The sequence below is a fragment of the Pagrus major genome, chromosome 6 (assembly GCF_040436345.1).
Source record: "Pagrus major chromosome 6, Pma_NU_1.0".
Taxonomy (NCBI): Eukaryota; Metazoa; Chordata; class Actinopteri; order Spariformes; family Sparidae; genus Pagrus; species Pagrus major.
The window spans coordinates 29,043,604-29,055,540 of NC_133220.1; the positions used below are offsets into that span (position 1 = coordinate 29,043,604).

The 11,937-nt window shown below is 40.8% G+C and overlaps 1 protein-coding gene across 1 annotated transcript; it reads left to right on the forward strand.

Moving 5' to 3' along the window:
- The first annotated feature begins 161 nt into the window (after positions 1-161).
- On the forward strand, positions 162-10,135 carry trpc4apa (transient receptor potential cation channel, subfamily C, member 4 associated protein a). The gene is made up of 18 exons (XM_073468186.1): positions 162-305; positions 2,542-2,670; positions 2,799-2,915; positions 3,062-3,119; positions 3,259-3,314; positions 3,500-3,628; positions 4,909-5,110; positions 5,201-5,386; positions 5,479-5,621; positions 5,727-5,858; positions 5,959-6,017; positions 6,101-6,286; positions 6,450-6,540; positions 6,644-6,784; positions 6,916-7,027; positions 7,253-7,365; positions 7,549-7,755; positions 8,943-10,135. Exons 1-18 carry the CDS (start codon positions 180-182, stop codon positions 9,078-9,080), a joined length of 2,325 nt encoding a protein of 774 aa, XP_073324287.1. The 5' UTR covers positions 162-179; the 3' UTR covers positions 9,081-10,135.
- Positions 10,136-11,937: the final 1,802 nt, after the last annotated feature.

An 11,937-nucleotide genomic window follows, 5' to 3' on the forward strand; every position in this document is an offset into this window, starting at 1 on the left:
TCTTGGGAAAATATGTAATTATGATTAACAAAATATATAACCTGTGCAGTGTGTGTGGTTGAAGCCGATGGTTCTTGCAGAGTTTGCGTCTCTGCCAGCAGATGCCGCTTAATTACCTCCAATAATTCATCAAAGCCTTCCACTTCCTGCCGAGCAGTTCAGTTCAGGAAGAAGAAATAATGGCGACGCTTCTGGGGTGCGAGTCCCCTTGTACTGGAGGAAAACGAAGAAATTGCAATAGCAATATCGTCACGAAGTTCACGTCCAGCAAAATCACTGGTCAGGGTTTCAGTCGAGGGACGCAGGTAAGAGAAACAATGAATGTTTCGACAGTTTCCACATACGAATTGTTGATCGACGCAGACCAGGGACTTGCGCTGGAGTCCAGCCTGAAAATGCAGACGTTGTCCTGGAGACTTGACTGGGGATGAACTCGCCCCTGCCAGCTTTGGCTTTGCAGCTAGCTACAACGTTGTGTAGTATTTCTACAGAGCAAACCCTTGGCTTTTTTCTCCATTGAGTTCTGGATAGTAATATTTGCTCGCTGACAAGGAAATTAACGTCAGCCTTACAAAATGTGCATGAAACAAGCTCCGCTTCAAGTGGGTCTTTTGTTGTTAGCTTCACGTTAGCTTAGCATTACAGGCCAGGTTAATTACGATAATGAAAACGCTCTGAACTGAAGGTTTGTCGGGCTGGTAGGGTGGTTATCAGACGTGGGATGTGGATGTTTCTAGAAAGCATGTACTTTACTGTCGGAAGTATTTACATCACGTTAATCAACGGCCTTAACAGTTGCTAATGTTAGCAGTCGCGTTAACGTCAGCTAGCTAAGCCAGCTGAACAGCTCAGGTGATTACGTAACCACACAGTATCCACAATAACTATCGTTTCCATAAATGGATACGCCACAGCAGCTGTTTGCACCAGTTAACGTTAGCAAGCTTTTACTATATTATTATTATTATTAACATTGACACGGTAATGGTAACTTTGGAGCACATATTTGTCCGGTCAGTTTTTGGTGTAACGCTTGTTTACGTCAACTGTTTTGACCAGTGTTGAGCATATGGACGTCACACCTGCCCTGACATTTTGACACTTCCAGACACTGTGTATCTATTGCACGTAGCTCCTTACACTCTCCTGACTTAAGCCTCTACATTTCTAAGCTGATTACAACATTTATTACCTTGCAGTTAGTCTCGTGCCTTTTACCTTGCTGACTTGCAGTTTTATGGTAGTGTGAAATGCTATCATGAACTCATCACATCTCAAAATATCCCTGATAACCTTTAATTTGACAGTTTTTTTTATAAGTGTTGAGGCATCTGCCATATTCTGAACACTATGCAAAATACACTGTCATTAAGTCAGCACTTTAGGTGTCTAGGAAGAGAGTTTGTCATCGTGACTTTGTCAAAAGCTGCTGTTAAGGACTCAAACACCCAAAAGCTACCTCCTCTGTCCTCTGTCCTCTCCATTCCCCACACAATTTATAGTTACAAAAATATGAACACTTGCTCTGTCATCAAGTGAAAGTTTTCTCTGCTTACTGGGCTGCATTGGTTTTTCGGGGCAGATTTCCTCTGATTACTCACTTATGAGGTATTAGCTGCATTTCATTATTTGATATCTCAAATGAGATTATCGTGAGACAGGTGTGAACTTCTTGTTTTGGTCATACTGATTTTCAGGGCTTTTAAAAGCCAGTTGGTGCCACTTGGGCGAGTGTTGAATGCAGGATTGGGCTTGTTTACTGCTATCACACTGTATATATATAGAGAGAGAGTAGTATAGTATATAGAGAAATAATGTCCAGATTTTACAAAATAGTTTGTATCTTGCAAAAAATACTGTTATTTGTTTTTAGAGTCAAGGGGTCTCAGCTTTTTCATATCATGTTTTATTCAGAGTCATACAATTGAGAAATAATATCACTTTCCATGCAAATCTCTTTTGTCACACTGCTGTCACAGCCGTGTATTTATAAAAGGGTTTCATGTTTGCATCCACTTACTATGAGCCAAGCCAGGTCTCCTTAGTTCCTCCGCTTGAGTTATTTGAGGGATAAAATAAAGATCTGATGAAGTTGCTGTCAGTTTCTGTTCTCTGTTGCCTGGTCTGCTATATGACCTGAGGTGTGGCTGACCTCGAATCAAATTTAAAAGATGATTCACAAGCTTTATTCTCTGAGGCCATTTGTTTGTGTTCAAAATCTGACATTTGTTGTCTGTGAACGAAGATTATCTGTGACAGGGGTTTTCCAAGCAATTTGTGTTAAATATTTATATATGACTGACCATATATGCATGCATTTATAGTGTACATATCCATCTTTTCTACTTTGAATCACTCTATGCTTTTCTCTTCATGAAACATGCAGTTGACACAAAAATAAAGTTAAAGAAGACTGAAGCCTTACATCCACTAGTACAAGCAAAAATAGATGATTTTAAACCTCTTTTGAAGCACTGATGCAAATAACCATACACTGTGTATGTTGCACTATTTAAAGTTGCCTGTGCTTATGTGTTGTAGCTCCCAGGAGGCCTGCTCCAGGAGAGAGATAAAAGGGCCAAGTGGCATGGCATCCCTACTCTGCTGCAGAAGCTCTACGAGAGCAGCCATCCCAACAGTGACCTCTCCCATGCCCATAGCTTTCTTAAGGTAACCACACAGCACTAGTCCACCCAACAATAAGGCTGTGGTATCACTGGGTTTAGCCGCTTGTTGCTGAATGTCACACTTGGGGCCGGGGTGGTTTAAATTAAATGTGGACAATGCGTTTTTGTCAGGTATTATCATCCCAGCTCTCCATGGAGGCCATGTCTTTTGTCACGGAGGACAGGAAGACTGCTCAGGAATCCACCTTCCCCAACACGCACACCTTTGACCTCTTTGGTGGAGTCGATGTAAGTTTGACATTTCTAGTGCCTGATGTTCTCTAACTATTGGACTCGGACATTGTTACATCCAGAGAAGCAGTTGGCATGTGTTAGTATAGCTCAGACTGTCTTGGCTCACAGCACTGAATGCTCATTTTCCTGTTTCCCTGAAGCTGCTTGTGGAGATCTTGATGAGACCCACATTAACTATGCAGAAGAAAAAACCCAAAAGTAAGTAGCACTGGCGTTAGATCTGTGAATATGTCTGTGTTTATAGAAAAGTGAACAGCTTTTGAAATGATGATAATTGATTTTAATTTCATGCTACTTTCGCTCAGTTAGACTAACGTCTGTGTTTCTGTTACAACAGTGAATGATGACTTGGTCAAGGACTGCCTTAGTGTTCTTTACAACTGTTGTATATGTGTAAGTATCCTGTTCCACTTTGTATGTACTGAGGAAATGTCAGAGGTGCATCATACCTTGCTTCAGTTTAGCACATGCACATAACTAGAAGTATTTTTATTGCAGTTGGTTTGTGCTGTAACATTGTGTTTAAAGATATAATGAAATTAACGTACAAATGTTTGTTGTCTTTTTTCAAAACGCAGACGGAGGAAGTCACAAAGAGCCTCGCAGGGAGAGACGACTTTGTTCTGTTTCTCTTCACCTTGATGACAAACAAGAAGACCTTCCTACAGACTGCCACCCTTATTGAAGATATTCTTGGAGTTAAAAAGGTCAGAGTTATCCTTGTACTAAATCCTCAGCATGAGCATTTAAACATTGTTTATGGGCCTGTAAATCCACTGTTAAAAGGCCTTTGAAGTCACTTTGTGATTTATGTGGTGACACATTTGGCAATCTATTCATCTTCTTCAAAATTGATAGCTTTATGTGCACCTTTTTCTTTAAAAGCAGTCAAAGTAATGACAAATCTCCATTTTTCTGTGCAAATACCAGCCCTTTTTATTCTGTGCTCTGCAGATAGATGAGTATTGTTATCGGCTCACTCTATTGTTTTTGTACAGACACCTCCAGTGCCAGAATGATTGTGCCTGGCAGAGCTGCAAACACCCTTATGTCACACCCATGTCTTAATTTTAGAATCATTCTGTACTTCGCTTGAATTGCTCTTGATATTCTTCAGCATTTTAATATGCACGTCACGATCTTTGCTTGGCTCTGTAGTAAAAAAAAAGGCAATTTATCAGATTGCTTCGCCAAGCAATCTGATAAATTGCCTTTTTTTGTGCTCTGTAGTCTTGACCCAAGATACATATTTGTGCGTTACGATCAAGGTTGCTATGTGTCTTCTCTTTGAAATTTCTGCTCCTGGTATAACAGTCTGACACAGCTTATCCTCTTCTTTTTAGTAATTATGACGGAAAAATTTATATTTTGTGACTTAGCAAAGGTATTTCCAGTGCAGATCACCCCCCTCCATTATGTCACAATGTGAGAGTATTTCAGTAGGATTTTTTTTTTTTTGCACATAATGCACAAAACTGTCTGATGACTGCTAATTACAATATGTCTACATTATTTGTGATGTTTTACAACACTTGGCATTTAAAATTAATTTCATATAGCTAGGTAAATGGAAAAAACAAGCAAAGACATTTCTTGCACTCAAAAACTCTTGTTGTATTTAGTGTACAAAAACACGTGTCCTTCTCTGTGACTACCCTGTTTCAGCAGTATAGTGGCTTTGCTGTCCCTATGTGGATTAGTAGTCCCAGAGAAGCTAATGTATGCAGAGGCATAGCATGAGGAACACATTTTGAGAAAATGTTTGTTGCTAGTTTGGTAGATGTGTAGTCAAAATTATGTTATGTTTATATTATTATGTTTTAGCCTCTCTTCATAAACGGATCTTCTGAAATCTGATTTTAAAAACTGCTGCAGTTTTAGTAGGAAGCACCTTTAGTCAGTCTGCGACTTGTTAAGTGCGTAAATGTCACATGTGATTTCTGTCTCCTATCAGATTTGTTAACAGTTCATATGTATGTGTATTTAGGAGATGATCCAGTTAGAGGGTATCCCCAACCTGTCAGGCCTGGTCCAAAGTTTTGACCAACAACAGCTGGCCAACTTCTGCCGCATCCTGTCGGTCACCATCTCAGAACCCGATGTTGGAAACGACGACAAGCACACCCTTTTGGCCAAAAACGCTCAGCAGAAACGCAATGCTAGCCCCTCACGGGCAGAAGTCAACCAGGGTAGGTTGTCTTCAGAGGTCATACTGACTGTATAATGTATTGTGTGCCATTGCGAAGAAGGGATCAGTAAATTAACTCTTTCTCCAATAGTAACCCTGCTGAACATCCCTGGCTTCATTGAGCGGCTGTGTAAGCTGGCCACTAGGAAGGTGTCTGAGGCCACGGGAGCTAACTTCCTGCAGGAGCTGGAAGACTGGTACACCTGGCTGGACAATGCTCTGGTGCTGGACGCCCTCATGCAGATGGCTACAGAGGATGCTGAGCAGAGCAGTACAGGTGAGACAGCTATCACTTCTGCTGCCTTTTCCTCACGCTTGCTTAAATCCTCTGAACTTTGATTTAGATGGATTTTTTCCCTTTGTTTTCAGAGTCATCAGATGAGAGTTCCCTGGCCACCAGCCCTCTGAGACATCGACTGCCCCAGTCCATGAAGATCGTTCATGAGATCATGTATAAAGTGGAAGTTCTCTATGTGCTATGTGTCCTTCTTATGGGCCGACAGAGGAACCAGGTACCTATCTGCACTCATCTCCTTCCTCCTTGAGATTAAAACTGGAGTGTTAGGTCTCAGCAGCTTTGAAGTATGTATTTCACTGTATTTCACTGTATTGTGCAGGTGCACAAGATGTTGGCTGAGTTCCGTCTCATCCCGGGACTCAACAATCTATTTGACAAGCTGATCTGGAGAAAATACACAGCTTCAAATCATGTGGTGCATGGCCAGAATGAGAACTGCGACTGTAGTCCGGTATGAACTTTTAACCCAACACTCTCCTTGCAAACTTGACTCTGGGCCGTTTAATGAACCTTTAACACAACGATTAACACTCTCTATTGTCATTGTGCAGGAAATATCCTTTAAAATCCAGTTCCTGAGGCTACTTCAGAGTTTCAGTGATCACCATGAGTAAGTAACCCATTTAGTTCCCTTGGATCTGACTATATCTTGTAAGTTATGTTTTGTTGTTTAAATTATTTTCCATCTTTCAGGAACAAATACCTTCTGCTGAATAGCCAGGAGCTGAATGAACTGAGTGCCATATCCATGAAGGCTAACATCCCTGAGGTGGAAGCTCTTGTCAACACAGACAGAAGCCTAGTGTGTGACGGGAAGAAGGGTCTCCTCACACGAATCCTCACTGTCATGAAGAGGGAGCCTCCTGACTCGTCCTTCAGGTCAGCATCATGTGGGGCAAAGAGCATGATGCGGGAAACAAAGATGTTGACATTCAAAGAATCAAACAGCCTCTCTTCTCTTTTCTTTTAAAAGGATTTCTCAAGATTTATCTCTAGTTTTGCTTTTTATATCTTTGCTGAAGCTCTCTGTTTCTCTATGTAGATTCTGGCAGGCAAGGGCAGTGGAAAGTTTTCTCAGAGGAGCCACCTCCTATGCAGACCAAATGTTCCTCCTGAAGAGGGGATTACTAGAGGTAAAACTAAAACTGCAGATTGTTATCACATCACAGATCTTTCCTTGCTTTTGATTTCTCTTGAATGAATGGCTGCTCAGTTTGTGTTTCCATCCCTCGACAGCACATCCTATTCTGCATCATAGACAGTGGCTGTACATCTCGAGATGTCCTGCAGAGCTACTTTGATCTGCTTGGAGAGCTCATGAAGTTCAACATTGATGCCTTCAAAAGATTCAACAAATATGTCAACACTCCAGAGAAGGTATTTTTGCACACCTCATAGCTTTTAAAAATGTACATGCTGATCTAACAAAACAATTTACAGTCATTTCTCAACTTGTGCAGTGGAAGAACACGTGTGTCTAATAGTATGCTCTGATTTCTGCTCTGTAGTTTCAGACCTTCCTGACGCAGATCAACAGTTCTCTGGTGGACTCTAACATGCTGGTGCGCTGCATCGTCCTTTCATTGGACCGCTTTGAGAGCCAGACGGAAGATGTCAAAGGTAGAACGGGATGGAAAGTGTACACATGTCGACTCATTCATTCGAAAAAGGAGAAGTTACTGAAATCATATCGCACCTTGGATAACTAGTCAAAGATTAACTCTAAAAAACGTGAACAAGAGAAAAATACTTCTTTATCCTACTTCAAGATAAGAAATAATTGGAAGTGCTTTTCCAAGAAGAGGTCATTAAACATTAATTTTGGTGTCGTGTCTTTTTCCCCAGTGGTGGAAGTACTTTCTGAGTGCTGCCTGCTGTCCTACATGGCGAGAGTGGAGAACAGGCTGTCCTTCCTTTTCAGACTGATCAACATCATCAACGTACAGACGCTCACGCAGGTCTCATTTCATTTTCATTTTGTCATATGAATCCATCAGACTCACAAATAAATTGAGGGCTATTTTGATGTAATCTCAATCAGGTAGCATTTTAATTATTTTTTATTTGTCAGTATTGAGATACGTAATAGTTAATCACTCAAATCCTGCTCCTGTCTGCATCCATCCCATTGTTTCCTGCAGGAGAATGTGAGCTGTTTAAACACCAGTTTGGTGATCTTGATGCTGGCCAGAAGAAAGTCTAAACTGCCCTTCTACCTCAACGCCCTGCGGGAGAAGGAGTATGCTGAGAAGTACCCGGGCTGCCTGCTCAACAACTTCCACAACCTACTGCGCTTCTGGCAGCGCCACTACCTCAACAAAGACAAAGACAGCACCTGTCTGGAGAACGTGAGTAGCTCTGTTGAAATGAAGGTATTTACTGTACAAAAATGTACAAGAGCTACATGGTGCAAGCAATAAGAAGCACAAGGTGTGTCCCCTGCTTATGTTCAGTCACTTAAATGTCATCCATTCAAAACATTCTGACAGGGAAATCACAAGTATGCATGCTGTGACAACAACAACTTTAAGTACTTTGAGTGCTGCTTCACAGCGACACGTGTCATGGGGCTCAAGGCAAGCTCAAAGAACTGGTTAAGAGTTCAGATCCAAACAATTCCTAGAGACTGATTTTAAAAATGCAGCTGAGTTGTGTTCTTTGTAGATGTTTAGAAAGGTGAGAATGTTGTGGGTTAAACACACTTTTCACTGCAGAAAATATTTCAAGAACCAAGGAAATGTTTTCGTTTTCAATTAAAGTAAGAATTTTGGTTCCTTGGCCATTGTTGATTGCTCAAAGAAAATTGTGTTTCTCACTACTAAAATTTTCTGACCACAAGAATCTTCTTAAAGCTCCACTCTCAAAGCCGTAGCACGTTAAAGGACAGTTGAGATACAAAAAATAATCTCCTTATTTCTCCCATTTCCCATTTCATCTTGCACATTGAGGTAAAGCACACAGGAATACATCAGGGTGTTTGCACTTTACTTTCGGAACTTTGTGTTTCCAGAACTTTTATTTGGTTATGATTTTTCCATGATATGTTGGTAGAAAAGGACCTTTTTAATTTTGATGATGATGTAATGGACCTGGATGTGTTAACAGGCACACCAACAAATTAGCCATAAAAAGTATAAGGGGATGACAGTGTTGTGTATTTTCTTACTCTGCTGCCCCCAAGTGGCCAAAGATAACAGTCATGACTGCCTCAACATAAACAGTTTCCTATTATTTTCACAAGTATTTAGACATCCCTATCCATGACATTGTATGTAGCTTCAATTAAAATTGCTTTAGCGTGGCATTGCTTTGATAGAGTCTCACTTTCTGTTATTTAATGCTGAAATGATCAGTTTTATCCATCCATCTAGGTTAGGATGATTTCTCTGTCAAGCGTATCTAGTATCATTCCCCCAAAACTATCTCTTACACAAGAAGACTAGCTTGACAGCTAACTGGAGCTAGCACATACTGTGGTTAACAAACTATGGTAAGTGTTTTCTTGTTCTAAATCCTGTCTGGTTTCCCTCCGCAGAGCTCCTGTATTCCCTTCAGCTACTGGAAGGAGACAGTTTCGGTGCTGCTGGGCTCAGACAGGACTTCTCCGTGTGCCATAGCGAGCTACATTGATGAGCCCTTCATGGATCTGGACAGAGACCTGCTGGAGGATTGACCTTCAGTGTGTGCACTCGGTGTGCTGGGGGTGGGACTGGGCAGAGGGTCACAGGGAGCATGGACACCTAAAGCTGGTGATGACTCCACTGAGCTGAGCCATCCAGGCGCTTTGTGACTGCGTCCTGGATGTAAAGACTCACCTGTTTGCTGTCTGTACCTTCGCATGGAGGCCATTACACTAATGTGAGGGGATACAATTTGTGTTTCCTCTCACTTAGTTACCATCCTCTTCTTCAAAGGAGGAGGGGGAGATCTGTTTGCCCACCCCAGATTGCCCCAACATCGTTTAACAGACAATTAAGGGACCTTGTGAAATGACACCGACATTGGTTGTTTGCTTTAGGTGAAATTCAGATAGAGCCTTTTATATAACCTATACAAAATTCTATGAAAAAATATGTACGATTCAACAAATTATATGTAAGAAAAAAGATTCTTTTCACGTGGACTTGGTTGGCCACAGATTACGTCACCCAGATGTGCTGGTCAGTGGTTCATCACGGGGCTGCCAGGAGTGAGGAGCTCACTCACCACTACCTACACTCTCTGTTGACTCCATGCAGCTCCACTGCCTGACCTGTGGGGGAAACTGGTGACATTGGAGTCTTTGCAGGGGTCTTATCGATGAAAAGCATTTTCGTTTAACCTGTCTGTGGGTCTATTTTATTAGGTGGCTATTGTTGATTGGTGCTTTCTGGCTCTACTCGGCACATTTTAGGTAGCTTGTGGGCCGGCTGACATGTTTCACAATTCACGCAGGGGTCCTCTCACCTAAAATCATCCACTTGATCTGTTGTGGCTTCAGAAGCTTCACCCAGGGACTCGTTTCTTTACCAGGTTATTTTTGTTGACTTACTTTTGTCTTTGTTGAAAACAACGGCTTTTAGCTCTGGGTAAACTGTAGAATAAAACATTGCACAGATAAAATTGTTTTTATTGTTTATTATATTTTAACACATTTGTTGATTAAAAAGTCATTTTGTAACACAGTTTGTATCCATGTTGTGAGAGATGCTTTGGGAAGAGAATAAACTATGCAGGCGCTAGTGTTAAGATACCACTTTCATTGTTCCACTCCACGCAAAGTTTATGTGAACTAGCCTTCTGCCTAACATCATCAGCATTGGACTGAAGGTTTACCACTTCCTCTGGTTTCTGGGATTTCTTAAAATCTTTGACTACAAGCTGAGAATGACAATCTTTCTATGTGATGGCTCTTTCTGCATGGCACTACTTGATCTTTAGTTTGGATAAAGATGAAGCAGTGGGCACGGCTGTGTTGATGATGTGTCCATGGCCTGAATGTGCAGCTGTTCTGTGGAAAGATGCCGAGCTGAACAGACATTTGGTGTCTCAAATGAAACAGACCCAACCTGAAATAAGTACAAATGGATGAGCTACCTCATATTTTACCCTGACACCGTACAGATCGAACCACTTCTAATGACAAGTGTACAGTTTTACTCCCAGCATGTCATGAGTCATAATACATGTTCATGTGAATGTATAAGGGCATTTCTACAGTTGGCCCCTGATGCCATGAGTTACTAGTGCTATGCCGCCTTGGGATGCAAACACAAACGTCCTTTACACTTCGAAAGCCTTTTTATTTGCTTTAAAGCTAATTAACCAGAAATGTTTCCTTCTTTTCTAGCTTTCATTCAGCATGTCTTAAATCTGTTGATGGGTGTGCACATACTTTGAATTAGTTCATCTTTTGGGCTTTGCAGTGATGTTAATGCAACACTTTACAAGTGCTTCTCTCTTACACTCTCTGTTTCTCTGCTGGATGCCTGAGATAATTGCAACGGTTTCTTGATAACATGATTTGACACAGGTTACAAACATCTGCAGTGTTGTCACATTCTTATTACTGATGGTGTGTTATCATTGATCCAAATCCCTCTTATCACTTCACTCATCCACAATGGAAGTCAACAAGGTTATTGGTATGAAAAACATGAATGTTGTGAGTGCTCTTCCGGAGCGACTGTATAAACAATCTCTGAACCCTGACTTCTGTAGCTGTGTGACCTGAATTCAGAGAGTGATCATTCTGTATGATGCACAAGAGAATTGGTTCTCTACAGTTATGCTGTATGTGGTGTGATGCTCCTAGTAGGCCTTAGATCTCATTCATTAGTTTGTATAGAAAATGGTGAAATGCTATCCCCTTGGCCAAGAAAATGCTGCATAGTGTTAAAATATGACAGTATTTGGGTTTTATTTTAGATCCCTCATATTTTGACTTCATTAACCGAAGATTTATGTAACGTTTGGCATGTTTTGCAACCTGTCCTATATTCACATTCAAAACCATGTGGTGCTTTTTAACAAAAATCAAATATGATTGTGTCTCACCTCACCAGGATAAGCAGTATTTTGTTAAAAAACTAACCTTTACAAGATGCTGATGGATTATATTCATGGTGTAAAATCTTAAGTAATGAATTTATTTTAGATGACAGCCCATGTCTTTTTTTCATTTAGCGTTAGCGTTGAATAATGCGTAAAGTCTTACATGGTTGTGTTTAAAAACTCACTCTGGTCTTAACCTCTTTCTAGCCTTGTTTGACCATCAGATAATAGATTCATGGTTCAGTTTCACATTCTTCTATAACTACTTGCATAACTAACTTACACCCTTCTCCTCTAATGCTGGTATTGAACTTCATTTTCCTTATTTAACAGCTGTTTGTCCAATTAATATTATAATAAATTCTTCTTTAGACCTTTTTTGTGTGATTTCCATCTTTATCACAACTTCACATTTGGAAACTTAAAAAAAACGGACAGTCATCGTAAAGGGTTTAAAAGTCTTTATTTGGACGTGTCCTCACAGTTGAGCACAGCTG